General features: G+C 41.5%; 1 protein-coding gene across 5 annotated transcripts in view; it reads left to right on the forward strand.

The window, feature by feature from the left end:
• AFF1 (ALF transcription elongation factor 1) overlaps nucleotides 1-26,729 on the forward strand; it is a 199,198-nt gene that overhangs the window by 157,360 nt on the left and 15,109 nt on the right. For all 5 annotated transcript variants that reach the window (XM_053666356.1, XM_053666357.1, XM_037132414.2 and 2 more), the window contains 6 exons: nucleotides 6,502-6,556; nucleotides 6,682-6,719; nucleotides 8,801-8,957; nucleotides 14,583-15,521; nucleotides 23,391-23,494; nucleotides 26,175-26,442. In XM_053666356.1, the coding sequence (XP_053522331.1) occupies nucleotides 6,502-6,556; nucleotides 6,682-6,719; nucleotides 8,801-8,957; nucleotides 14,583-15,521; nucleotides 23,391-23,494; nucleotides 26,175-26,442 (1,561 nt within the window). The remainder of the gene's footprint in view (nucleotides 1-6,501; nucleotides 6,557-6,681; nucleotides 6,720-8,800; nucleotides 8,958-14,582; nucleotides 15,522-23,390; nucleotides 23,495-26,174; nucleotides 26,443-26,729) is intronic.

The following is a 26,729-nucleotide window of genomic DNA, read 5'->3' on the forward strand; positions in this document are numbered from 1 at the left end:
GGAGTTTAAATAATTTTTTGAACCTGTGACAGGTTTTTACCTTATCACCCATGAGCCTGGTCGCTACACTAAGTCACGCACCGAGACGTCCCCCTCTGTCCTGTTAGCCCGTAATCTCCCGTCGTGAACTGTCTCTCCACGAGTCTGAACGCTGCCTGCCAACTGCCCTCATCATTCGAGAGGTCCCCTGTCCTGTCTCAGCTGCTTAAGATCTGTGTGGTTGTGTTTGTTTACTGTGTGTGAAGGCCTCTTCATAATTTGTGGCCTTCCGTCATCCTCTACAAAGCATTCGTAGTCCTTGTTACTACGCTTTATCAGAAAAGGACTCAAAGCCTGATTGAATTTAAAATTCTGGGAATTGTGTGTCTGCTTGGGCACCCAACCCCTTTCCCTTTCCTGTAACCCATTGCCTCTTCCGTCCCCAAATAAATTTTAAGTTTGTGAGGTTCTGCAAGTTTATACACTCTTACACACTCGTTAGTGGTTTCTAAAACACATTGCTTTACTTACCATTTACGTATACCTCATAACCAGGATTGTGGCTTATTAATTACTATGAGCTTGCTTTCACTTGTTCTTTCCCAAATAAAATATATGGCCCAATGATAGGAAACATTAAGCCAAAAAATTATTGTATTTAAGTAGTTTTGGGTTTGGAATTGAGACGTTACAAAATATTGGCAGTGAAATCTTGGGCAAGGCCAGTTACTGAGGCATGGAACTGGAATAAAGGCTTCTTGTCTTGCGTGTCTTCACTCAGTAACAATTGGATTCTGAGTCACTGAAGTGTGCCTGCCGGAACCTGTACTTGACTCTGAGCTTTATGGAACAGCTGCCAGAAGAATGCATATGTGCAAAGGGTTTTGAGAATTGTTTGTTACCTCTAAGTAAAAAGTTTACCAAACCAGTAGTGTAAAATGTGGTCAGACCTACCTGGTGGTTCAAAGAGTTGCTTTCCCTGCGCATTTGGCCTCGTGAGCAGTGCCAAGGTAGGCCATGTGGTGCCCTGTGCTTTGAAATAGCTGCTTTGTCTTAGCATTTGAAAGCAAAATAAATTATTTGATCAGTTTAAAAAGTATGTAAGGTTTAAACTTCATTGGCTTTTGTAAAGGAAAAAGAGTAAATTTATTCTACCAACAAGATAGCTGTTTTATTGGTTTGCCCTTTCTCTTTTTATTGATAGTTATTTTCTTTTAAATTAAAGTCTTCTATCTGTGGGTGCCAGGTTTTAGATTCCATTGCACCAGTCAGACTTTCTAGCTCTTGGGTCCTGTGTGGGCCAGAGCAAGGGGGCAGGTTCAGAGAGAATGGCTTATGCATCCTGGCTCCAGCATATACCAGCTTCATGATGGTAGGCAAGTTAGGTGGCGGATCTGTGCTGCTGCCTCATCCTTGGAACCGGAGATGATCAGAGCCAGCGCACGGGGTTGTGAGTAAGGGAGTGTGTGTGCATTTCTGATCGTGGAGTGGGAGCAGCTTTGTGGTACTATTCCTTTTTCAAAAAAAGGGGTGCTTTTCATTCAGCCAGGTTTTTAGGGTACCTGCCAAGTTCTAGATGTAGAGATTAAGAAGGTACAAATGATTTGATACTGCCTCAGGAAACCTTACAGTTGAGTACATCCCTTGGGCCTTGGGTTCTCTTGACCCAGATTTTCTTGGTATGAATGGGACTAGATCTAAGATAGTCATTTCTCTTTTTAGTGGGTATAAAGATGCTCACCCAGGTGTGCTATAGTTAATTTTGTCATTCTTCACATTCAGTGACCCAGTTCTTTCACATATAGTAGGTGAAGTATAGTATAGTATGGCATGCTCATGTTCTCAGCCTCAGATATATTGTTTGTGGGACAGGTAAGGGCTTTAGTAACTGACTCTTTTTTAAAGTTTTTCTTATCTCTAAAAATGAAACCTTTATCTGTTATCAGGTTACATTTTCCCCAACTACATAGATCCTTTAAAAAAAAAAATCTGTCTTCTGTGATTACATTTTAGTTATGGTTTTTAAGTAGCCTTTTTCTTAGTAGAGATACATGTTTTTTTTATCAAAAACTTTAAAAAATGTTTCTTCCCCCCACTACAAGCTTGCTGGTTAAGCGACCCATCTCTGGTGATATAAACTGTGGTTTCTGGAAGATTTCCCTGGTTACTATTGGCTGAGTGGACACACACTGATAGTACACCATGTGTGCTAATTTTCATGTCAGATAAATTGTGCCCATGAATTTTGATGACATGAAATGCCTGGTATAACCCATGTGATGAACAGATTTTTGTCTGACTTTATTGGTGTGTCTGTCATTCATTGCTTTCGGACTAAGTGTTCTTTGGAGACCCTACAGCAGGCTTCCTCCAGCGGTCACCTCCTCCAGCGGTCACTGTCCCTTGGCTGTTTGGTCCTGAGGAAGTCTTGCGCCTGGAGGCCTGTTTTGTCGTTGTCTACTTAATGCTCTGAAGAGGAAATTTTCAGAATCTGAAACAGCATTTTTTTTTTTTCGGCCCTTTTTATACCTTAACAGCAAGTACAGCTAAAAGTCACAACATACATTTTCTGATTTACTCAAGATATCTCACATACTCTGTGATTGGCTTTAGGAGAATACCTTCCCGGAAGCTAGGCATTCAGTAGCTTGGCAAACAACGTATGGGGCGTTTGGTCCTTTGCTTACAATGGGAAGCATGGTTGAGTTGCACGGCCATTGATGTTTCAGGAAATTAAGGCAAATCAGTTTTATACAAAACAAACCCAATGACTAAAGACACAAAGAGGTTCATTTACTGTGGTTTTGTTGTTGGTTAATACTGAATACATTTTGTGAGATTTCTTTCTCTTACATTTATTCCAAAGTTACACCTTTTATCATCCATTTGTGTGCGCCCCAGCCAAGCCACTCACTGTTCAGCAGTGAACTTGTTGAGTGACTTTCCCATATATACCGCTGTGGTTTCTGCCAAAGTCCTGCATCTGAAGGCTGTGTTTTCTAGCCTTGCTAAAACAGGAACTTACCTTTCCTTAGATAAATATTAAGTGAAATGTATATTTACAAGTTGTTTTCATGCTTTTGAGAAACTTACATAGGATGGTTTTTAATACATTTGTTGGTGAAAATACTTCCTTGGCAGAATTACAACACTGCATGCAGACAGTTATGAAAGAGCCGAGTTTCATCATTTGTTTTCATTAGAAAATACAGTGATTTTACCATGAATTGCCAAAATAATGATTCGTGTTTGTCTCAGGGGCAGGTAGTAAAAATAGTTGGTGAGATTATTGAAGAGGTATTTTTGGAAATACTGAAGGATTGTAACCTCTAATATAATTTGCTCTTTGAGCATCTATACTGAAGCAGATTTTTTTTCACTTTCATGTAATAACATTTCCTGAAATACTCACACTCATAAATTTGAAGGGAAATGGAAGGAGCATTCACTACTTTACTCCTTCACTGTTTGGGCATGCCCATGGGAGAAGGGAAAGGGGCTAAGATGTGAGTTCATGTACGGATTGAAAAGTGTTCATTTTTAATATTTAGGTTCATCATAAACCACACTGCCTAGAGATGAATGTTAATACAACTTTGGGGAAGGGAACTGATTTTTTATTGTGACCAGAATGATAGCTGTGAGGTTAAACATTTTCTAGACAATGATATCATTTGTATTACTACTCTTTCCACTGATCAGTGTTCAAGCAAACAAAAGAGACTTTTGCATGTATGAAAAATAAAGTTCAATAGTAGTAATGTCCTTTGGACAAAAGTGTAGGGTAAGTGTACTCTCTGGTGACTGTTGCCTGATACTATGCATATATTTAATTTATATATAGCTTTTTTTAAGTGCTGTACTCATTCGATGGTTAATCATTTATTCTACTTCTTCAGGAATATCAAAGGAAACAATTTGAGTGTGTTCCCTTCTTTTCCCTCCCTCCTTTCCTGTCTACCTACCTACTTACCTGTCTTCCTACCACATGGACATGGGAACTTTAGTCTTGGGGCTGACAACAAATTCCTGTCTTGTGGTGGTTCTGCCTTTAATGTTCAGATGAGTGAAAGATTCAGTTTGGGATAGTAAGGAGCTTTCAATTGAACTAGTTTCTGTGTTATCATTGTAAAGCTTATATTTCCATGAAATAAAACATTGGGTGAATAAATAAATCCTACACATATTCCATCCTTTTTTGGTGGGGGGAGGGTTATATTTAATTGAATATGCTATTATATGCTATCCCATGTAAAATTTGGGGTATATGCTATCCCAAATTTTCCCCCTTTGCCCTTCTCCAATCCAGCACCACCCGCTCAGGAAATTCCCGCACCGTTGTTCATGTCCATGGATCATGCACATAAGTTATTTGGCTTCTCCATTTCCTATACTGTACTTTACATCCCCATGGCTACTCTGTAACTACCTGTTTGTACTTCTTAGTCCTCTCACGTTTTCACTCCTTCGCCTACAACCCCCTCCCATGTGACAACCATCAAAATCCTCTCTGTATCCATGATTCTGTCTCTGTTCATGTTTCCTTAGTTTGTTTTTTAGATTCAGTTGTTGATAGATATGTATTTATTGCCATTTTATTGTTCATAGTTTTGATCCTTTTTGTTACATAATTCTCTTTAACGTTTCATATAATCATGATTTGGTGATGATGAACTAGTTTAGTTTTTTCTTGTCTGGGAAGCTGTTTATCTGTCCTTTGATTCTAAATGATAATTTTTCTGGGTAGAACAATCTTGGTTGTAGGTCCCTGCTTCAGACTTTGAATATTTCTTGGCAGTCCCTTCTACCCTGCAAAGTTTCCTTTGAGAAATCAGCTGACAGTCTTACGGGAACACCCTTGTAGGTAACTAACTTCTTTTCCCTTGCTGCTTTTAAGATTCTCTCTTTATCTTTAACCTTTGGTATTTTAATTATGACGTGTCTTGGAGTGGGGCTCTTTGCATTCATCTTGGGTTTGGGACTCTCTGTGCTTCTAGGACTTGCATGTCTTTTTGTTCTCCAAATTAGGGAAGTTTTCTTTCATTATTTTTTCAAATAGATTTCCAATTTCTTACCCTTTCTCTTCTCCTTTGACACCCCTATGATAGGAACGTTGGAACACTTGAGGTTGCCCCACAGGCTGCTCACACTATACTCATTTTTTTTAAATTCTTTTTTCTTCTTATTCTGATTGGTTGTTTTTGCTTCTTTCTGTTACAAATTATTGATTTTTATTCTTGGGTTCATCCACTATACTGTCGTTTCCCTATAAATTATTTTTTTAATTAATGTATCCTTTAGTTCTGACTTGATATTTTTTATGCTGTTGAGGTCTTCACTAAGTTCCTTGAGCATCCTTATAAGCAGTGTTTTGAACTCTGCATCTGATAGATTGCTTATTTCCTATTTGTTTAGTTCTTTTTGTGGAGTTTTGATTTGTTCTTTCATTTGGGCCATGTTTCTTTGTCTCCTCATTTTGGCAGCCTCCTTGTGTTTGTTTCTATGTATTAGGTAGAGCTGCTGTGATTTTCTGTGTTGGTAGTGTGGTCTAATGTAGTAGGTGTTTGGTAGTGTCCAGTGGCACAGCTTTCCCTATCACTGAAGCCAGGTACTTGAGGTGGGTCCTTTGTGTGGGCTGAGTACACCCTCCTCTTGTAGTGGAGATTGATTGCTGTTGGCAGGTCAGTGGAAAGGATTTACCCAGGGCATTCAACTACAAGGACTGTCTGTGACCACTGTGCACCAAACTGCCCTCCATGGAGGATGAGCTCTGTGAGGGCAGGGTGGTGGTGCTCCAGCATGGTCTGTAGCTGTCCAGTGGCTGTGCAGGCGCTGGGGTTTCCTGGGTAGTGCAGGCCAAGGTCAGCCCCCAGTATGTTTGCCCAGGGTCACCCTGCCTGGGATATAAAGCAATCCGAGATGGCTGCTACTTGTGCTGGACTGTCAGTTTCCGCAGCAGCCAGGCTGTGAATCTAGGCTGGCTGCTGTAGTGCCACCCCTGGGGCCCTTGGCGGGGGGGGGTGGTGGTGGTGAGGCTGCCTTTTGTTTGTTTGAGAGGATTTAGGAAGTTGTGAAACATGAGCCAACACCAGCCTTTCATGTGGAAAAATCTCTGTTAACAGTTTGCAAGGCATGTAAGTTGAATGGAATGGAGTCTCAAGACATCTCCAGGGAGGGGCAAACAATGTCAGCCAGGTTGACAAAGTCTCAGATAGGGCACCCACCTGCCACCTCTGTGGCTTAGTCTGGATGGATGTTTTTTCTTTAATGCTGTAGTTTTCAGACTTCCATTCAGTTTGATTTTTGGTGGTTCTGAGTGGTGGTTGTTCCATAATTTAGTTTTAATTTTGATTTGATTATTTACAGAGGTGGTCTGTGTGCCTATGCTGCCATTTTGAATTGAAGTCCTCATCTGTCCCATCCCTTATTTAATCATTAAGCATATTTTCTGTTTATATGTTAAAAGGAGTTGTTAGAAATTATTCTAAATTCTACAGTGTCTGTGTCCCTTGCCCATTTTAGCATGCTTGAAGATGACCTTCAGCTCAGTGACAGTGAGGACAGTGAGATCGAACAAGTAAGTTTTGTACATCCCGTAGCACCAGGAATCCTTTTAAATCTGTCTAACATTTCTGAACCGCTTATCCTAACCTGTTTTTTGTTCTCTTCCTTGTCCTTCCTCCCCTTCCTGTGAATGCCTAGACCCCAGAGAAGCCTTCTTCTGCATCTGCACCACCAAGGTACTGTGTGCGGGTTTCTCCTCACCTGTTTGCATTTCCTGCAAATGCAAACATTTGTAGGAAAATGTTTGCATTTTCCTACAAAATGGGAAAAACAGCTTTATTTAGTACTTTGGTAACTTCTTCATGGAGAAGGAGAGGGAGGATCACAGTTAAAAGAAAGTACCTGTTTAATCTTTTGGAAGCCTCAAATAACCTTAGAGAGGTTGTTAACTCTGAAAGAAAAAGAACCCCTGCACCCACCTAAATCATCAGTTTGGGTGGTTAAAATTTTCGAGAATTTAAAATAAGCCTACATCACTTTCATCAGTATTATGTAACCAGTATTTGAAAAGTTATGCTGAAGAGCCCAGTGTTTCTTGAAAGTGACCAGGTTGCTGTGTTTTCAAAAATTATAAAGCTGAAATTTCCATATTGCCTGTTTTTTTAGTTTGAATTTTCTGACTGTTACAGTTGCTTTGTAAATGGACTGGCAGTAAGTACATTTTAGTGTGATGGAAATGGCACTGTTTTCATTTAGTAAACAGCTTTGCCATGTTTTAGAAAACATGAGGTTTTAATTTTTGGAAATGGAAACTATCTAAACTCCTTCTGGTACTGAATTTAATGATTTAATTTGCCAATGCCTGACCTCACGGACAAAGAAGAGTTAAATTGCACGGTAGCTCTTTGATCTCCTATTCCAAGACAAGCTCAGCAATAAAGACCATCATGTACATGCGATGTTACAGTTAATGTGGAGGAAGCTCATCTTATTGTGCAAGGTCTTATGGATCCATAAGCTCTGCTCATTTATTTATATTCCATTTTGCTCAGTAATTTCTAGTGGCTTATAATGACTCATTAAATATGACAAAGTAGCCTAACTTGAAAGTGGAGGAAAAGAAAAGAGAAGAAACAAAGTGAGGATAAATCAAAGGCAGGAATAACACTGAGTGATGATCATTCTGTTTTTCATCATTGACTTAAGCCCTTTAGCTGCCAGTGTGAAAATGATCATAAACTTGAGGCAGCATTTATATGAGGAAATTATGTCATAATACAGTTTGTTTTAAAATGACCTCAACTACTAGTTTTATCTGTTATATTTTTTAAATTCTACTTATCCTAATGTAATTTTATTTAATAAATTTAGTATTTTAGGTAGCTTTGGAGGCTCTCGAGAGTATAGATATTGATTTACTGCTGTTGCTAATTCCATCAAAGGCAAGGTTTTCAGATATATTCTGAAATTCCATATATGCCCAGTAATGTTTTCTCTGCTGACCTAGAGTTATTGTCCTATTTTGAAAACTTGGAGTGGTTAATCTCTACTTCAGCTGATATTTGTGGATTATCCTAAGGCACTTGGAAAGAATGGCCTATTTTACAATTCTGCCCAAGACTGTGACTGGCTTGCCTTTGAGGTCACTTTCCAAAGGAGCAACACCATTTATATGCAATAGTATTTGGCAACCATACAGTTCCTATATAGACTTCCTCTATATAGAGGGAGACTTTCTCTATATAGAGGGAGATTTTAATGTATTTGCTATTCTTCCTTAAATTAACTTGTTTGGGTTACCTGTAGCACAGGTCAACACACTTAAAGTGTCAGAAAGTAAATATTTTGGGCTTTGTGAGCCATACAGTATGTGCTAAAGCTGGTCACCTTTGCTTTTGCAGTGTAAAAGCAGACATGGATAATACATGAAATAATAGGTTTGGATGTGTTCCAGTTAAACTTTATTTAGAAAAACAGGCAGCCAGCATAGGCCGTGGTTTACCAGCCCCTAGCAGAAAGCACCCGGCATCTGAATGAAATTAGTACAGCTTGAAATGTTTTCAGGAGCAAAATTCCACAGTCTTCTCTTTTGTAGAGTTATCAGGTAAGCTATTCTAAGGGGTTTTTGCAGGGCGGGTTGCTGATTTTTCAGTCATTATAGTCCTTTCAGCTGGATTACAGAGTAATTTAGTAATGTTTGGTAATATTGAAGTGTTTTCTTTTGAGTAGCAGAAAAATGAGCAAACCAGGAAGTAAGTAAAGAGGGAAAAAATCCACCTTGCGTGGTGTCTTCAGATCTCTTTTGGTTGCTTTGCAGCGCTCCACAGTCTCTCCCAGAAGCAGCGGCCTCAGCACATTCCAGTGGTGCAGAGTCAGAGAGCACCAGTGACTCAGACAGCTCCTCGGACTCGGAGAGCGAGAGCAGCTCAAGTGACAGCGAGGAGAATGAGCCCCATGAACCTCCGGCTCCTGAGGTACCGTGTCCCCTCCAGGAGACCATCTTAAGATGGCAGCATTCTGGGGCTAGAGTCCACTGTGGGCCAGACTGTGGGACTGAGTAGTTTTGTCCTCTGGGGCAGTGTTTTCCTGCTCTGACTTCATGTGGAACCAGCTATTTCTATTTACTTACTTCTTACCAAACGTTTGTCAGTGGAGGTTTGGGAGAGAGGTCTTCTCTCTCCTGTTTAAGTGACAGGTTCTTCTCTGTTGTTGCTAGTGTGTTTTGAAGGACAATTCATTAAGAATGTTTGCACACCATTTTGTTTTCCCTTCTTCTGAGAAGAAAACTCATTTTTAGTAGACTGCTGTTTTAATATTAATGAGGATTCTTTTTGAAATTTCAGGAATGCATGAATTAATGAAATCAAAAGGAGGCAGCCTGATTTAGCAAAGATAGGAACATGAACTACAAATGAGTCTTCAGAGGTTCTATTTTTGATTCACTGAAAGCCATTAAAATGGTGATGTGATTTTGCCAGGGCTGAGTTTCGTTGCGCCCTCTGCCCCATGTAAAACAGGGATAATTGTGTTTGCCTGTCGTATCGTAAAGGTAAACAGATGATATTGAAAATTTCAAGCACTACATTTTTCTAGAGGACTTATGCTACCTACTGGATTGTCGATGCACAAGAAATTTAGTGACAGCTGATAGGGTTGCCAAATGCCCTCAAGACTTAGAGTAGCAATGTAAAACTGAGCTTGAGAAGGCTACTTGGTGAAAAGGGAAGGCATTTTGGGTGACCTAGATCAGCTTGTGTAGAGGAAGTTATTCCACATGGTTAAGATGGGAATTCTGGAAAATGAAAATTTCTGATTAAGAAAGTGTTAAAGTTCTCAGTATTTGTCTTTGCTGTTTAGAAAGCAAGGCAGTTAATTCCACTAGAGCAGTGACCGGCTCCATCTGGGGATCAGGGAGTGAGGCTTAGAGCCACGTCTGAGGGTGAGGGAGGCTGACAGCATGACCGAGTGTCATTTTTTGTTAGATGTGAATTTATGTCTGACCCAGAGTAATTGCTCAATAAATATTCTTTTGGAGTGAATAAACATAGATCAGCATTAACTGCACTTGGAGTGCCTTTCAGATTTTAGAAACTACTCTCTGTGTTTCTGGGGGTTATTTCCTTGTGTGATACTGATTGCTATTGAAAGAATTTTTCTGCGCCCCAGGGAAAAAGATATTGAATATGCCCAGCAGACAAATTATATGATTGTTCACTGTTAACGTTTATAAGATCTTTGCTTTGTGTCTTACCTTGTTCAGTAAGAAAAATCTTCATGCTCCTTATGTTACTGATGGAACAGAATTCAACTAAATAATAAGATTATATTCAATAAAGTGGAAATGGCAATAGTTGAGATTTTAGAGAAAGATTAATCTAGAATTTGATTTAATGAAACAATTATGCCTTTTTGCTCAAGAGGTTACTGAAATAGTGAGATAAAAAAATAAATGTTCTATCCTACTTTATTTTTAATTTTTATTTTTATTGTTGCTCTTTTAAAATGTTGGTTTATATCTTTTATTAACCTACATACAATGACTTGTCCTCTGGGTTGTTTGAAACAGTCGGGCAGACAACATGCATGACAGTAGCGCCTGTCAGGGTGGCTGGCCACGCTCCAGCAGCGCATCCGCCTGAAGGTGCCCGGTGAAGGCGGCTGATTCTGCCATTCTCATCCACCATGTAGTATTTGGGGCAGCCAGCTTAGCCCTCTTTCTCTTATGCATATTCTTCTTGGGACTTCTTCGTTTTCTTAGCACTACCACAAAGTCTCAACACAAGACGAAGAGTGGGCTGCTTTTGAGTGTTGGCAGTCTGACAAAGTACGTCAAGCTTCCAGTGGCTTGCCAGCAAAGATCAGTCTTTGCGTATCAGGAGGAATTCCTTCGTTATCCTGCATCTTGGCCTTTACATTTTCTCTTGTACCTGAGGGATTGACCTTGAGAGTGTTCTTCCCCATAAGGGTTTTCACAAAAATCTGCATCTTGGCTGCAATTCCACCACAGATGGCAGGTTGGAGGGGAGGGAAAAGCTACTTTATTATTTTTTTAATTGCCTTACTAAATGTGTTCATATTTGTACTTTTCTATTGCTGTGCAAGTCTTAACTTGGTGTGGTTTGTATGTTTTATACTGAGGTTCAACTTCCCTAGAAATATTTTGTCTTTGCCTGGATTTTAAACCTTTAATTTTCCTGAAGGTATTTAACTACTTTCCTTTTCTTTTTAAATGAGTACTTTCATTATTGTAAATCCTCCTATATTAGTTGAGAGTAACATGAATTCTATACATAACAGGCCATAGTTACTAGTTATTACTTTCTCACCCTTTTTAAAATTCTGTTTTTAATGCTGAGAAATTTGCTTTTTATGACTGTATTTTAAATTCATTTGATGAAGTACTTTAGTAATCTTATGAGAATCTGAAATATCATATGCCTGCCAATGAGCTGGTGTGAGCTTGGGAAAAAGCAGACTTTCAGTACTAGCATTATAGAAAGGGCTAGAATATAATCCTCAGCTTTTGAAAATATATAGGACACCTCACCTTTTTACTGTTTAAGGTAAAAACAGTAAATTTAGGGGGGAAATGATTCTGTTCTAGTTATTCAAGGATATGCTTAGTTTTCTAATCTGTTCATTGTCTATTTCTTTGGTAGTTAATGACCGTGGTTGATTGCGTCGGAGGCTCTTAACCCTCCCACAACCCTAAAAAGTTGGTAGCTTTCTTTTCACCAGTGAAGGAAGGAGCTGCACTGAAGATTCAAACTATAGCCCTTAACTCCGAAGCTGTTTTATTTCCTACTGTACCATGCTGCTTCTCTCCCTCCTTCTTTTCTTTTCTTTTTTCTTTTAATTCTTGGATGCATGGTCCCTCACAATATGATATTTTACTAGAAAAGTAGTCATATATTGTACATATCTCAAAGCTTTTTATACAAAATCATAATTCATTCTAAAATATGTGAACTTTTGCCAATTTGAAAAATTAGGAAAGAGAAAAAGACATATGGCCAAACATTTATTAAAATGCTTAATGAAAATGTATCATATTTTTTCACTTCCAGTGTGCAGTATGTGAGTTACTGCAGCCCCGGGGGGCTGGGGACAGGGCTGGGGAAAGGCAGAGGGAGAAATGAAAGCTCAAACCTCGATGCTGTCCAGCACGTGCACACGTAAAATCCATTTTTAAATCTATTTGTAATCAGTCCCTTATGTAAAAGTTTCCCCCATTCCAACAGTGAAATAATTCCTGACCTTGAAGGAGTTCTATCCATTTTACATCTTTGTAGTAGGTACACAGGAAGGATTGCCCCTACCCCTTCCCCCCCATCTGGGCACACCAGCTCAATTTGACTCCGCAATTGGGCCATATTGCCTGCCTTCTGGACATTTTTAGGACTGCAGCGGAAGAAAATGTGTTTTATTTCTGTAACCAGGACATTCCACTGGGGACTACTAAATGTATCTTACACTGCCCTGTTTTGGGAAAGAAAAGGCAAATGATATTTATACTGGAATTAACCTTTCTCATTGGTCCCCGCATACATACTTTTCAGTGTTGATGTTGGTGACTGGAGTGCAAGTTGTATTGGAAGGAAGTCCTGGTGAGGTGATTCCATACTTTTCCCAGGAAAGGGTTTGGAGGGTTTGGTTCCTGGCCTGATTGTCACATCTCCCAGTGCTTTGTCCCCAGTTAACCACTAGTATTACCACACCCCCAAGCTTTCTCAGGAAACAGTGTTTGACAGGTAGGTATTGTGCGCTAATCTTTTCTCCACCCTTAACAGTCATCCTGTCTCGTTAGAATATTGAATACAGTTCTAGATTACACATGACAAAATTTCTGGCACATAAGAATACTTTCTTTCTTCCCTTCCTCCCTGCTCTGAAAAATCAGATGCAAGCCTGGGTACGGAGCTGGCGTAGGGCAGGGGAACTGTGAAGGAGCTGTGCCAGTCTAAGCAGCAACACAGGGTAAACAGAAAGAAAGCAGTTATTCAGCCATCTTTCTGCCGAAGCATGGTCTCATCTGGTTCCTTAAAGTTCCTGTTAGTTTTGTTTTATTTCAGTCACACTTAATTACCCTTTTTCTGGACTGAAAGTCTTTAAATTATATTCATATATCTTGTATGTATTAAGTTCACATTTTTTTTAGAGTTGAATATTTGGGATATTTCACTTGGGAAAATTGTTAGCAATCTTCCCTGTAAAATGTTGTCCACTTACTGGAGTGCTCTCCTTATTCATAATTGAATCAGTTAAATCCTGTGCAGAATATCTTTCTGCTAACTTTCTGGTGCATTGTGTATGTGGTTTAGTCATTACTATAAACCACCTGTCAGATGAAAGAGAAACATGCAGCATGAATGAGGTGCTGCCCTTTAAAAAAGTGTACTCATTGCTTACCCTCCTAGACACTAATATTTTTATAGGGCACATTTATGGGCACAGTAACACACCTATAGGAATGCTCCAGTAACTATTCAGTGTGCACCACCGTGTGTGAGGCCCAATAGTGGAACTTGGAGATGCCAGGGTGTCTGTCATTCTGTTAATAAATCCTAACACCTAGTTGGAGCGAGATGGTGGGATGCATCAACCATCGGTTAACAGCAAAGATTTAAGCAACAGTTGAGGTAACAGGAGGTGTCAGGGACTTCTGTTTATTTGCCAAATCAGTTGCACAGGTAACTGGTATAATCTCATTGCTCTGAATTGTGTGCTTTGAAGCCTACCTTTGTGTCCTAGAAAAATAGGGCCACAGTAGCTCACATTGCCTGTGACAAGAGACATAATGCTTGATTTTTAAGGAATTCAAATGGGATGGATGCTCATCTAATGTGCCCTCACTTGATTCTTTTTATTAAGGTGTTAAATTTGAATATCAGTATCTATCCTGATATACTGAAAACCTTTTTTACAGATAAATGCTTGTAATGTTTTTAACTGAATAAGAAATGTTATCTAGTCTGAAGAAAAAATTTTAGTTGAAAAGTGTGTAAAGAAAAGGATAAAACATGAAAACTGTAGCTAATCACCAAGACTTAGTTTATTCATTAGGTTTCTTTTGAAGATCTTCGACAAAAGAATTCTTTTTATTACCTATTAGTTTCTTCTTTCTTTTTTTAATTTAAAAATATTTATTGAGCATTGCTAGATGCTGTTTAAGGCTACCTTCTGACAGAATAGTTTGAGAGCCAAAGTGTGTCAGTTGTGTTTATGTAACTAATTACCATTAGAACAAAGTGTTAATTGCTGTTAATACTGTGATTACCATTAGAAAAAAATATTTATGTTGCAAGTATTTCTCAGCAGGTCAGTGGTCTGCATTGGTCAATACTTAATGGTCTATTATTAGTCGATATCTACTAAAGCAAAATTTCTGTAGCACAACAAATTGAAAGGTTGGTTTAAGAGTCAATTCTTATAGATTGTCACCTGTAATTTGAGGAGGATAAAAAGGACCTGATCTTAAGTGTGGAATGATTGTGTCTCCCAAGATAGTACTGTAGGACTGGGTGAGTAACCAAGGGAAGAATTGGTTATTGTATTAACCTTTGGTCAGTTAACACTTTTCTCTTTTTCCTTGTTTCTAGCCTGAACCTCCTACGACAAACAAATGGCAGCTAGACAACTGGCTGACCAAAGTCAGCCAGCCAGCAGTGCCACCAGAGGCCCCGGGGAGTGCAGAACCACCACCTCAGCACCCAGACGAGAAGGGCAAGGGTGGTGAGGGTGGCTCCACTAGTCACGAGCATTCGGAATCCAAAGATCCTCCCCACAAAGGCTCCGGCAGACCCCCACGGGTCCCTCCCGAAGGCTCTCACACTGGCAAGAGGAGCTGTCAGAAGTCCCCTGCCCAACAGGAGCTGCCGCAGAGGCAGACCGTTGGAACCAAACAGCCCAAAAACCCCATCAAGGCCTCTGCCCCGGCGGACTCTCGGGCCAGCTTGCAGGTAGAGAGTGAGCCAGGACTTCCCCATGGATCTAAGGACCAGCCTTCCAAAGAAAAGCCCAAGGTGAAGACGAAAGGGAGACCCCGTGCTGGAGACGGGAGAGGGCCTAAACCAGCTGTGCCAACCCCCAGCGAAAAGAAGAAGCACAGGGGTGGGCCCCCGGCCCCCTCAAAGGCGCTCTTGGGTCCCGAGCCCACGAATGACAATGTGGAGGACAGGAGCCCTGAGCATTTGGCCCTCGTTCCCCTGACTCAGAGCCAGGGTCCCACACAGGACGGTGGCATTGGTGGCAGGACTAGTGGCTGTCGCCAAGCAGTGGTGGTGCAGGAGGACCGCAGGAAGGGCAAACTCCTGGTGCCTTTGAGAGACACCAAGCTGCTCTCCCCACTCAGGGACACTCCTCCCCCACAAAGCTTGATGGTGAAGATAACCCTTGACCTCCTCTCCTGGGTGCCCCAGCCACCTGGGAAGGGCAGCCACCAGAATAAACCAGAGGACAAACAGCCATCGGCAGGGAAGAAACTGGATTCTGAGAAGAGAAGCTCAGACAACTCAAGCAAGTTGGCCAAAAAGAGGAAGGTAAGTAGAGGGGACCGGCCTTTCCTTACAGTGCAGCCTGTACTTGCCGTTGCCTTAGGGAGGCCTTTGCTTGGCCCTTGATCGCAGCCCTGAGTTGTCTTAGAAGAGGCTGGAAGTGTTTGTTTGGATTTGAGACAGGCTTTGCTCCTAGACCAGTCACTCCTTTGTTTCAGACTTGGGTGCTTCCCACTCTCCAGCCAGGCATCGCCACGTGCCAGGGACCGTCAGCAGTTTTGCCCGTCTGAGAAAAGATGAGGCACTCCTTGAAAAGGATACTTTATTTTAGGGTAACATAGCATTGGGGGGATACATTTTTATTTATTCTGATAACATCTATATTTACTTCCTGGCTCATTTGCTTTTTCTCTAGAAATTATAAACCTTACATGAATTGAAATGTAAATTAGTACTCTGAGTTCCTGAATGCACTGTCCTACACTAAATTTGACTCCTGCAGAATGATCTTTTTGATACCGACCCTGCATCGGGGCCACACACTACCTCACTGAGTTGAACTCGCCAGATTTAGAACCCGTGACCTCCACTATTGATCTCCACTATTTCTTCTATTAAATAGCAGATTATTCTAAAAGGTTTTAGAACTATTGTATTAAACTTATGGTTGGGACATCTTATTGAGTCATATAGGTGGGAATGGTACATTGTTAAGTATTAAAAATCCATCATTTTATTTATCACAGTTTTTGGAAGTTTCACTTTAAAAAGGATCATAGTAAAAAAAAAAATCTGTACATTACTTAGACCCTCAGTTACATGCGCTTATTACTGTTTTGGTCAGTCTCCTTTCTTCCTTTATTCTTAATCATTGAGCTCCTGATAGGGTGTTTTTGCTATTTCTTAATGAAAGATTGGTGAGTTTTTCCCCAGTGGCATTCCCAAGTCAGCCTGCCTCGGATTCAGAGTGAAAGGCCCTGGAAGAGCCACCTATTTCCTACTGAGAAGGAGTAAAAATTGTAACACTTAAAATATATATATATATATATATTTAAATTTTAATTGTTGTCCAAGTACAGTTTTCTGCCTTTGACTCCCATCCCAGCCCACCCCCCTAAAATTGTAACACTCATAACTACAGAAGAAACTTCTTACTCAGTTGTGGAAGTTGAGCTAAGAATAACAAAGGACAAAAAGATCATGAAGTCTGCTGTCATGTCTCTGATACCGCTGATTACTCCACTAGGTTAAAAATATAACATGACTTGAACAAATAGTCAGGGTGACTGTTTTCCGCAGAATCTTGTCCAAAGGGCCCCGAGGGCATTGCCACCAGGACTGCAGCAGGCCAGTGGGGTTGAGTGCTCACTGGCCGTGCTGTGCCGGCTGGGAGAGGGCACATTCTTCCTCTTGCCGGAAAGCCATTAAAACGGTGTTTGTGTGTGAAAAGGTGCAAAACTTAATGGAGAAAATTATGGTGGCCCTGGCTCAGAAAAAGTTACCTGCACTTAATGTACCTGAAAAGACTGCAAAAATACATTCATTCACCTTCCTCTCCTGAGAAATCTTTTTGTCGCCTGTGCCCCAGCCACCATGGTCTCACCCTGTTTCCAGCGCTGAGCTTCCGAATGAGCTGGAGTGAGAGGTATTAGCTTCTAAATGCTTCCTAACCAGGTGAAAAGGTTAGAAAGCAGAGGCTTCCCCAGACAGTTCTCAGCCTAGCTCGTGCTCTCTGCAATCTAGAAGCATGGCTTGCAGCTCCAGAAAGGGAACCTCAGCTCTCCCTGTTGAGTTTGTGAACTCTGCCCTCCAGTAGCCATTCCCAGCCCTTGGCTAAACTCCACCGGGGTGGCTCATGTGTCTTTCTGTTTGGAGCGTGGAGAAATAACAAGCCCCTCATCTCAGTCCAGTGGATGCTTTCTCCAAAGCCCTGGCAAGCAGCTGAGTGCTCCGGCCCTGGGAATAGTCTCCCTCTTTGCTGTGGCATTGACAGAATCAGGGTAAGAACCAGCGGTTGCAAACCCTGGCTTTGTCACTGTGGTCCCCTGAGGTGCCTGCAGTACTGATGGGAAGGTATGTATCCTCAAACCCCTCAACCCACTGGTATTTTAAAACTCTTAGTGAATCCTAATGTCTTGGGGTCTGGGGAGCCCTGCAGCAGAGCCTTACTTTGGGGCCAGCATCATACAAAGCTAGTTCTTTGGGTAGAGAAATTCCCCCAGTCCTGTGTTTAGGTGTCATCACCTAGGCAAACAGGAATCCCCTGCTTTAATTACTGGGTTGGCCAAAAAGTTTGTTTCCATACAATGGTTCTAGTAGCACTTAGTTGTCTTTCTTTATTCAAAAACAATTTTGTTAGATTGTATTCTGACAGCTGTCCTATCAGCATGCATTTTTAAAAAACTTAGACCCAAACTGGTAAATTTCTGTGTGGCAATTTTAATGTTGAATATGGAAGAAAATATGCAACATTTTTGCTAATGTTATACTTCTTTATTTCAAGAAAGGTAAAAACACAACTGACACTCAAAAAAAGATTTGTGTAATGTATGGAAAAGGTACAGTGACTGATCAAACGTGTCAAAAGTGGTTTGTGAAGTTTCACATTGGACATTTGGAGAATGTTCCACAGTCTGGTAGACCAGTGGAAGTTGATAGTGATTGAATCAAGACATTAATTGAGAACAGTCAACATTATACCACTTGGGTGATGGCCGACATACTCAAAATATCCAAATCAATAAAGTTATCGGTGAAAATGAGAACTGTGTCTTTTGTTTTACAGAAAAAACTAAATGGATTTTTGGCTAACCCAATTATGTCATTAGTTTAAAATGTTACTTAGAAGCTTTCAGATAAATATAAAAATCAGCTCACTGTATACTTATTTTACAATCAGAGAATTTTGTCATTTGGATTTACTTCCTACGGAGCTCCAGGATGACTAGTGTTGAACATTATTAACCTCAGATCTTCCCCTGTGGGGGCAAGCTCCCCTTCTTGTCAGGACACTGAATCCTCTGGTTGGAGCAGCCCAACCTGTGGGCCTGGAGCGGCAGCAGAGGCAGGGCTGTCCTTTTTTAAGTTTGGGTGCTTTCCCCCAGTTGGGTAGTAGAGACTTGTCTGTGTTCTTTATTTTAAGTGTGACGACTAGAAAAAGCTCTCTGAGGGTGCAGTGAGAGCAGTTGAAGAATGTGCCTGATCTTTCACATTAGTGAAATTTATCATTTTTATCTAAAGGCCTGTTAGTGTCCGGTCCTCTCCTGGCATAAAATTTAGCAAATATTTACATAGGGTAAACAGATTCGTAAAGCCATTTTAGACTTAAAAGTGTGAGAAGATGATCATAAAGAGTTAAAAAGGTGATTATAGCTGCCATGAAGCCATCAGATGTGGCACCTATAGAAATATATGTATACACACACACATAGCCCTGGCTGGGTAGCTCAGTTGGTTAGAGCGTCGTCCAAAGATGCCAAGGTTATGGGTTCGATTCCTGGTCAGGGCATGTACAAGAATCAACTAATGAATGCATAAATAAGTGGAACAAAAACTTGGTATCTGTCTGTGTCTGTCTCTCTCCCCTTCCTTCCTCCCTCTCTGTCTTTCTCTCTAAAATCAATTAAAAAATTTAAAAGGAATATATACACATATACACACATGTGTATGTATATATAATTTTACTACTTTAATGGAGTGGGTAAGGAACAATTTGGGAGGAAAAGTGGAGAACATTGTGAGGGTTAATAGGCATGAACACACATAGCGCTTTTACATAAACTACAGAAGTTCATTCTGATTATAGTTTAGAACTTAAATTACAACTTATTTTTTCCTTTTAAATAATTTTTATACCAAGATTATGTTTTCCAGATTTGAAAGAAAAATTGAAGTTGAGAAGCACAATATAACACAGGCCAGTGCAACTGAATGTGTTCTAAAAATGGGCGTGGTGTGCACACACCTGTTAGAAACACTACAGCCTAAAATGAGTGTCGGTTCTGAAAAAATCACTTTCGTTTCCCTGCTCCATTGAGGTGGTACCTAGATGGTGAGCCAGGTGCAGGGCAGGCCGCAGGCTGCCTGGCAGCGGTCTCTCCCAGAAACCACCTCGTTCTAGCCCAGTCCCAGCTCTTCCTTTTATGGACTTTATTCTTGCTTTTTGCTCTGCTCTTTGGGTGAGGCACAGTTGGCAGATAATGCAGGGCTGCCTGACCCAACAGGTTAAGAAAAGCAAACAAGTCAGTTAGGACCGGGTTGGCCGCCAGCGGCCTCCTTCTGTTGGGGCTGCAGTGCCACTGAGACACTTACCTCCCGGGGAAGGTGCCTTCCGGCTCCCAGACCTCAGACAGGGCGCCCTGAAGATGGGGATAAGCCACATGGCAGAGGAAATGTCTTTTTCCTCTTTAAGAGGAAGTACATTATTCTCATCTCATTTTCAAATGGCTCTTTGATCTAGAAAAATCTCAGACTCCTTGCCTCCTGTTTTCCAGTCTGGAAATTAAAGTCTGCATTCCCTGCCACCCAGTATGGCAAGGTTCCTTCTTCCTAAAACCATCCAGGGACCTCAGCTGTGCCGTCAGCTGCTGAACTTCATTTCTGTGCCAGTTAGCGAATAGTTCCTAAGTGCTTGCTCTGGGGAAGCCGCTGTGACTGTTCCAGATGGAAGATGACAGGGTTCCAAGTGCACAGTGTACAGAAATACTAACCTCAAGCCCAGGGGCTTGAACTCAGTCAAGCAAGCAGAGTGAACAGAAAGGGATTTTTACTTTAGTTGGTTTAGTGGCTTACTTTCTACCAGCTTACTGTATATTATCAGCTTCTAAGTTGCTACATGTCAACATAAAGCACATTATTCTAGTAAGTGCTAACAGTTCTGATGCTAGCCTTGAAATCAGTATTTACTGATTTCTTGTGTTTTGACTGTTCTTTGAGTCACTGATTGGCACAAGCCAGGGTTACAACAACCAGTTTGTGACGAATGACTCACTATGAGTCTTATTTTCATATGTGGTTTAGAAGGTCTGCCACTTTGATTTATAGTCATAATTAGCAAGTCCTAAGCAGTATGAAAATACACAAACAAGTTAATGCTCATTCCACCCCTGGGGTCTGGTATTTTCTTAAGGAAGTAACCTTGTGGACAGTTTATACTTAGTTTTTCCTCAGGAACTTATGTATCATTATGTGCCCAGAGATACCTTCCATTGCAAAAAGTGTGTATTACTAACCGCCTCCTGTACAGTGTCTGGGTATTTTAGCAAATTCTGGGGCTTTTCCCAAAGGTAAATTTTCCATCTTCTTGGACTGCTTGCTGGGCCAGTTCTGCAGCCTTTAATCTAAAAGTCACTGGGCCCACTGGGGGCAGAGCCCCTGGGACACAGCAGTTTAAAGTGATGAGGAGGGGCCCCCGGTACTGAGGTCCTCTCTTGACCCAGTCATTTCCAATTGATTCTTTTTTCTCTGCCAACACTGACTGACTCCCAAGTGTCAACAGGACGGATTGCTGGGGGTGGCCTGCGTGCCGGCAGAGCCCCCGCAGGCGTGCATTTCTGAATGGTGCTTTAGGACTCTGCTCCCACCGGCCGAAAGCCACGGCTGGTGACAGTTCCTGGTGTGTTTCAGTTGGGCCTTTAGGTTGTGCTTATTTATGTCACATTTTACCTCCTTGTTAGGTCCCTCAAGATACTTCTCCAGTTTCCATAATGCATGGTCATGTTTTCGAGGAACTGATTTGTTTGCTTCTTACCTCACCTGTACATTGTATAGTTTCTTCTTTATGTTGGCAGGTTGGTGGTTCAAGCCCAGTTTGCACACTTCCTCTAGGAGAGTGTGGAGAGCAGCACTGTCTGTGAGAAATAAAGCGTGAGCTGCATATGTAATTTACAGTTTTCCAGCAACCACGTTAAAATATATTTAAAAAAAATAGAAAACCAGTTAAATAATCGTAATAATTTATTTTATTTTATATCTAAAATATCACTTTAATGTTTAATCAAAATAAAAATCACATTTCCCTATCTTGCACTAAGTCTTGGACGTCACTTGTCACTTGGGACTAGCCACGTCCAAGCACTCCCTCAGCGAGGCCGGCTAAGCCAGCCTGCAGCACAGCGCAGAGCTGAGGGCCTCTGGAGGCACAAGCCTTCCACCTTCTCAATGTTCTCGCCGTGTGCACACCAAGAGATTAAAAACAAGTTTCTGTATAAACCACCTGAAAGGATCCATTTTGAGACAAGAAATGAAGTGTCTTTCCCTAGAAGCTGATGAAGGGCTGACTGGAAATGCGTGCTCTGGCCCTTCCCGAGTGGAATGCGAGGAGGAGGGCGTGTTTTCTCCATTTCCCTGTCTTTTGAGCTGGGCCAGGCTATTAGTATCTGGGCAAAGCTTAAGCCTACACATCTTAATTTAGTCATTTTTCCTGGAGATGTTCAGGGAACAAAAGAGACAGTGGTGAAAACCGGGGCCTCCTACAAGCAGTTCATCTGAAGAGTGTTTTTTTCTTTTAAGGCTTTAAGGAGGACTTGAGGCTTTTAAGAGATTGTCCTAGATTGATGGATGGTGTCCCAGATTTCTGTCTCAGTGAACTGACAGTTGGAGGAGTTTAATTCTAAATGTGCATCAGAATTGACTGAAGGACTCCCACCAGTCCTCTTCACTGTCACATGCAGGAGAGGCGCGTTCTTCCCAGGGGGTGGGCCTGCACCCAGACCAGTGGGGGCGGAGGCCACCATGCAGTCCCTGGGTCAACATGGTGAACTTTTTGTAAACTTGGTGTGCATGCTGACAGGTGAGCACAGGAACATGAAAGACTTACACCACGAGGAATTCTTTGTTCTCTTAATGGTTTTGTGTGTTTATCTTGTACTTTAGTTAGTATAAAAGGGATGTTTTGAGGCACTTCACTCCTGTAGAATTGAATATCCCATCTCACTGAAATCGTATTTGCAATTCTTTATTTTCTATCAAATGTCTTGTAAAATAAAAACACAAGTCTCTATATAGAGAAAAATACAAAGACAATACTTTTTTAAAAACTGTGTCATTGGAAGAAAAAGTTCACTGGGATTCCAGAGCAACTATTCTTATTTTGTTGTGTCTTTCTGGACCTATCTCTAAACCATCTAGATAGATGATTTTATAGCCTGTCTTGTTTTTGACAACGTACTTGTGTTTTCATTAGAAGAAAAGCCAAGCCCCCTGATTGGTGTAGCTTAGTGGGTTGGGTGTCATCCTGCAGACCAAAGTGTTTCGGGTTCAGTTCCTGGTCAGGGCACATGCCTGGGTTGTGGGCCAGGTCCCCAGTTGGGGGTGTGCAAGAAACAACTGATTAGTTTCTCTTGCACATTGATAGTTCTCTCCCTCTCTTTCTCCCTCCCTTCCCCTCTCTCTAAAAATAAATAAATAAATAAAATCTTAAGAAAGGAAGGGAAGAAAGGGCGATCTTTAAATACTTTACTCCTAATTTTACATGACCAATAAATTAGTGGGTATAAATGGATGGTTCTTTTGAAAGGAACAGGGGAACCTTAATCATAAAATCATCTGTTGTTACTTGATGAGAGTATGCAAGTCTTATTGATTCTTTTGTATTTAGAAAAACACATGATGTGTTGAATCCTACTACTTACTCTTCTGTTGTCAGCTATTTAGACATCCTCCCCTTCCTGGATGTAAAGAATAGTCCTTCCTCATGCAAAACAGTCTGCTCAGAGAACTCAGCAAATCCAGATCCTGCCGCCCTTGCCCCAGAAATGCTCACATAGTGCAGGGACTTAGAAGGCTGTTTTGTGTGTGTAGATAGATGTCTCCAAAAGTCAAATGTTCCTTGCATTTGCTGTGTGTCTTTTTTTTCCTACTTTGCCTACACAATTATGTTAGTAACTATTGTACTTTGTTATACTACAATTACAGGGTGAAGCAGAAAGAGACCATGAGAGCAAGAAAGTCAGACTGGAGAAAGAGACTAAATCGCAGTCATCATCTTCATCTTCCCACAAAGAATCTTCTAAAACAAAGTGAGTACAGAGATTAGGAACAGCCTTGAAAGGTGATTGAGTCTTCTTGGGTCTTGACATGGCAAAATGTTTTCTGCAATAGAATGAGTGGATTAATGAACTCAATCTGGCTCCTTTTGATGATGTAGTAATTTTTTCATTTTGCTTTCATCTCTAAGGACCTTAGAGAGATTAATAGGTCATTTGGCAATAAACTTGGATTTATCAAAAATGTTCAATAAATACAAAATCTCCTAAAAACCCCGAATTAATTTCTTTTTTTATTGATTATGCTGTTACAGTTGTTCTATTCCCCCCTTCATTCCCCTCCACCCTACCCCCCCGTCCCCACCATTACCCCCCCTTTAGTTTATGACCATGTGTCTCAAGTTCTTTAGATTCTATATTTCCCATACTATTCTTGCCCCCCCCATCTATTTTCTGTTTACTGTCTATGCTACTTATTTTCTGTACCTTCTCCCCCCTTCTCCTCCTCCCACTCCCCTGTTGGTAACCCTCCTTGAGATCTTCATTTCTATGTTTCCACTCCTGATCTAGCTGTCCTTTTAGTTTGCTTTTGTTTTAGGTGTGGTTGTTAATAACTGTGAGTTTGTTGTCCTTTCACTGTTCGTGTTTTTTTTTTTTTTTTAACTTCTTTTTCTTAGATAAGTCCCTTTAACATTTCATATAATAAGGGCTTGGTGATGATGAACTCCTTGAATTTGATCTTATCTGAGAAGCACTTTATCTGTCCTTCCATTCTAAATGAGAGTTTTGCTGGATAGAGCAATCTTGGTTGTAGGTCTTTGGATTTCATGACTTGGGTTTTTGGATTTCATGACTTGGAATACCTCTTTGCAGCCCCTTCTTGCCTGTAAGGTCTCTTTTGAGAAATCTGCTGACAGTCTGATGGGGACTCCTTTGTAGGTTACTGTCTCCTTAGCTCTTGCTGCTTCTAGGATTCTCTCCTTCATTTTAATCTTGGCTAATATAATTATGATGTGCCTTGGTGTGTTTCTTCTTGGGTCCAACTTCTTTGGTACTCTCTGAGCTTCCTGGATTTCCTGGAAATCTATTTCCTTTGCCAGATTGGGGAAATTTCCTTTATTATTTGTTCAAATAAGTTTTCCACTGGTGGCTGTTCCTTTCCCCCTTCTGGTACCCCTATAATTTGGATGTTGGGGTGTTTAAAGATGTCCTGGAGATTCCTAAGACTCTCCTCATTTCTTTGAATTCTTGCTTCTTCACTCTTTTCTGTTTGGCCATTATTTGCTTTCTTCTGGTCCACTCCATTGATTTGAGTCCCAGTTTCCTTTTCATTGCTATTAGTGTCCTGTGCAATTCCATTCATTTCAATTAGTTTTGCCTTCATATATTTGTCTAATTTGTGGCTATAATCAACCAGTTCTGTGAGGATCCTGATGACCAGTGTTTTAAACTGTGCGTCTGAGAGTTTTGCTATTTCTTCATCGCTTAGATTTATAGGCTCTGGGGCTTTGAGATCTTCTTGAGCCATTTTTGGTCTGTTCTCACCCGTTAAGTATGAGTAGTGAAGCCTTGGACTCCCAGGTCACTGGGTTGTGACGCTGTATGTGGAGGTGGGGTCAGAGCGGGGACCCCTTCTGCTGTTTCTTGCAGCTGGGTGAAGAGCAGAGCTTTAGGTTGTTCACTGGGGCAGGGCCACTTAGGTCGCTGGATTATGACACTGTATGTGGAGGTGGGGTCAGAGCGGGGAAATGGCGGCGCCCTCCGCTGCCCCTTGCCGCTGGGGCTGCTGGCTCTCGTCCAATCGCCCACTCCCTCGCTTGTCTATCCACACACAAATGCTCGACCACAGTCCACCCGCAGCCCTGCTCCCTCGCTGTTTCCCCGCGATTGCTTGCTGAGTTGCCCACCAGGTCCAACCCTGTGCCTGGATTCTGGGCGTCTGAGTCCGTCTGACCGAGTTTTCCTGTGCTACCCCTCTCTGCCAGCTGCTGGTTTCGCCCCTCTTACCGGTCAGGCTGAAGAATTTGTTGTTACCAGACTTCCAAAAAGTTCAATTATCTGTGTTCTGGCTGTGTTTTCTGTTGCTATTATTTAGTTGTCTCTAAACTTGGTTGTGTGAGGAAGCACGGCGTCTCCACCTATGCCTCCATCTTGGCGGAAGTCCCAGAATTAATTTCTTTCTAAAGGAATTTTTTCCATGAAAATAAGAAAGGTGCCATTATTGTCACTGCTTTTCAGAATTGGAAACTGAGGCACAAAGTGAGGCAACAACTTGTCCAAAGTCACAAAAAATAACTTATTTTCTCTGATTTGTTTAAGAAATTGCTTGATAAGATGACATGGCAAAACCAAGTGCACCGTGTCACCATGTGGGGGCTCTGAGAGAAGAGTCAGAGGTGAAGGTGCCTGCCTGTCGGAGGAGGGCCGGGCTGGGGAGTGGCTGTGCAGGCTGACCGGGTTCAGAAAAGTTAAGACTACTGGCAGGCCCAGCGAGCTTAGACACAAATCACAGAGCTGTACCTGTTACTCATCAGTTGGACTTGATTTTTGAAAGGCATCAAAAAGTCCCTGGAATTTGGCCTTTCTACAGAGACAGATTGCGTGCTTTCTGACATTTTAGTCTTTCTCAGCCATTGTGTCCTTTTAATTAAGCAAATAAGTTATGAGGTTCATGTTCTATTTTAACTTAGTTTTGTATGATGTTTCATTCCAGAATGCCTAGGCCCTCCTCTGAGCCCTCAAAGAAGGAAATGCTTCCCCCCACACTTGTGTCGTCATCCTCCTCCGCCGCCTCCTCCTCGTCCTCATCCTCCCAGAAGCCAGCTAAGCCTGCACAAAAGAGGCCAAGGCGGGAAGCACACCCCTGTGGCCAGGACCCTCCCAAAAGTGCCAGTAGTACCAAGGACAACCATAAGGACTCTCCTGTCCCCAGGCGCAGAAAAGCAGAGGGGAAGGGCTCTGGAAGCTCTGCAGAACACAGAGTAAGTGAGGGAAGCCACAATTGCATAAAATGGGATATATTGATAAGTCTTTAAATCCCAAACTGGGTAAGTTCCTAATGACACTTCAGAACTATTCACCACTTTTATTAAGGCGATAGTTGTTTGTGTTTAAAGTTTGACTCTTTAGAGAGAGGGTAAAAAGTAGTTAATAGTATATGAACATTTAGGTATCAGCCTATTCCTAAAGTGATTCAAAAGTGAAATATCAGCCCTGGCTGGGCAGCTCACTTGCTTGGAGCATCGTCCCAATGTGCCAGGGTTGCGGG

Source organism: Artibeus jamaicensis, unplaced genomic scaffold (genome assembly GCF_021234435.1).
Source record: "Artibeus jamaicensis isolate MK-2021 breed Jamaican fruit bat unplaced genomic scaffold, CSHL_Jam_final contig_452, whole genome shotgun sequence".
NCBI classification, from domain to species: domain Eukaryota; kingdom Metazoa; phylum Chordata; class Mammalia; order Chiroptera; family Phyllostomidae; genus Artibeus; species Artibeus jamaicensis.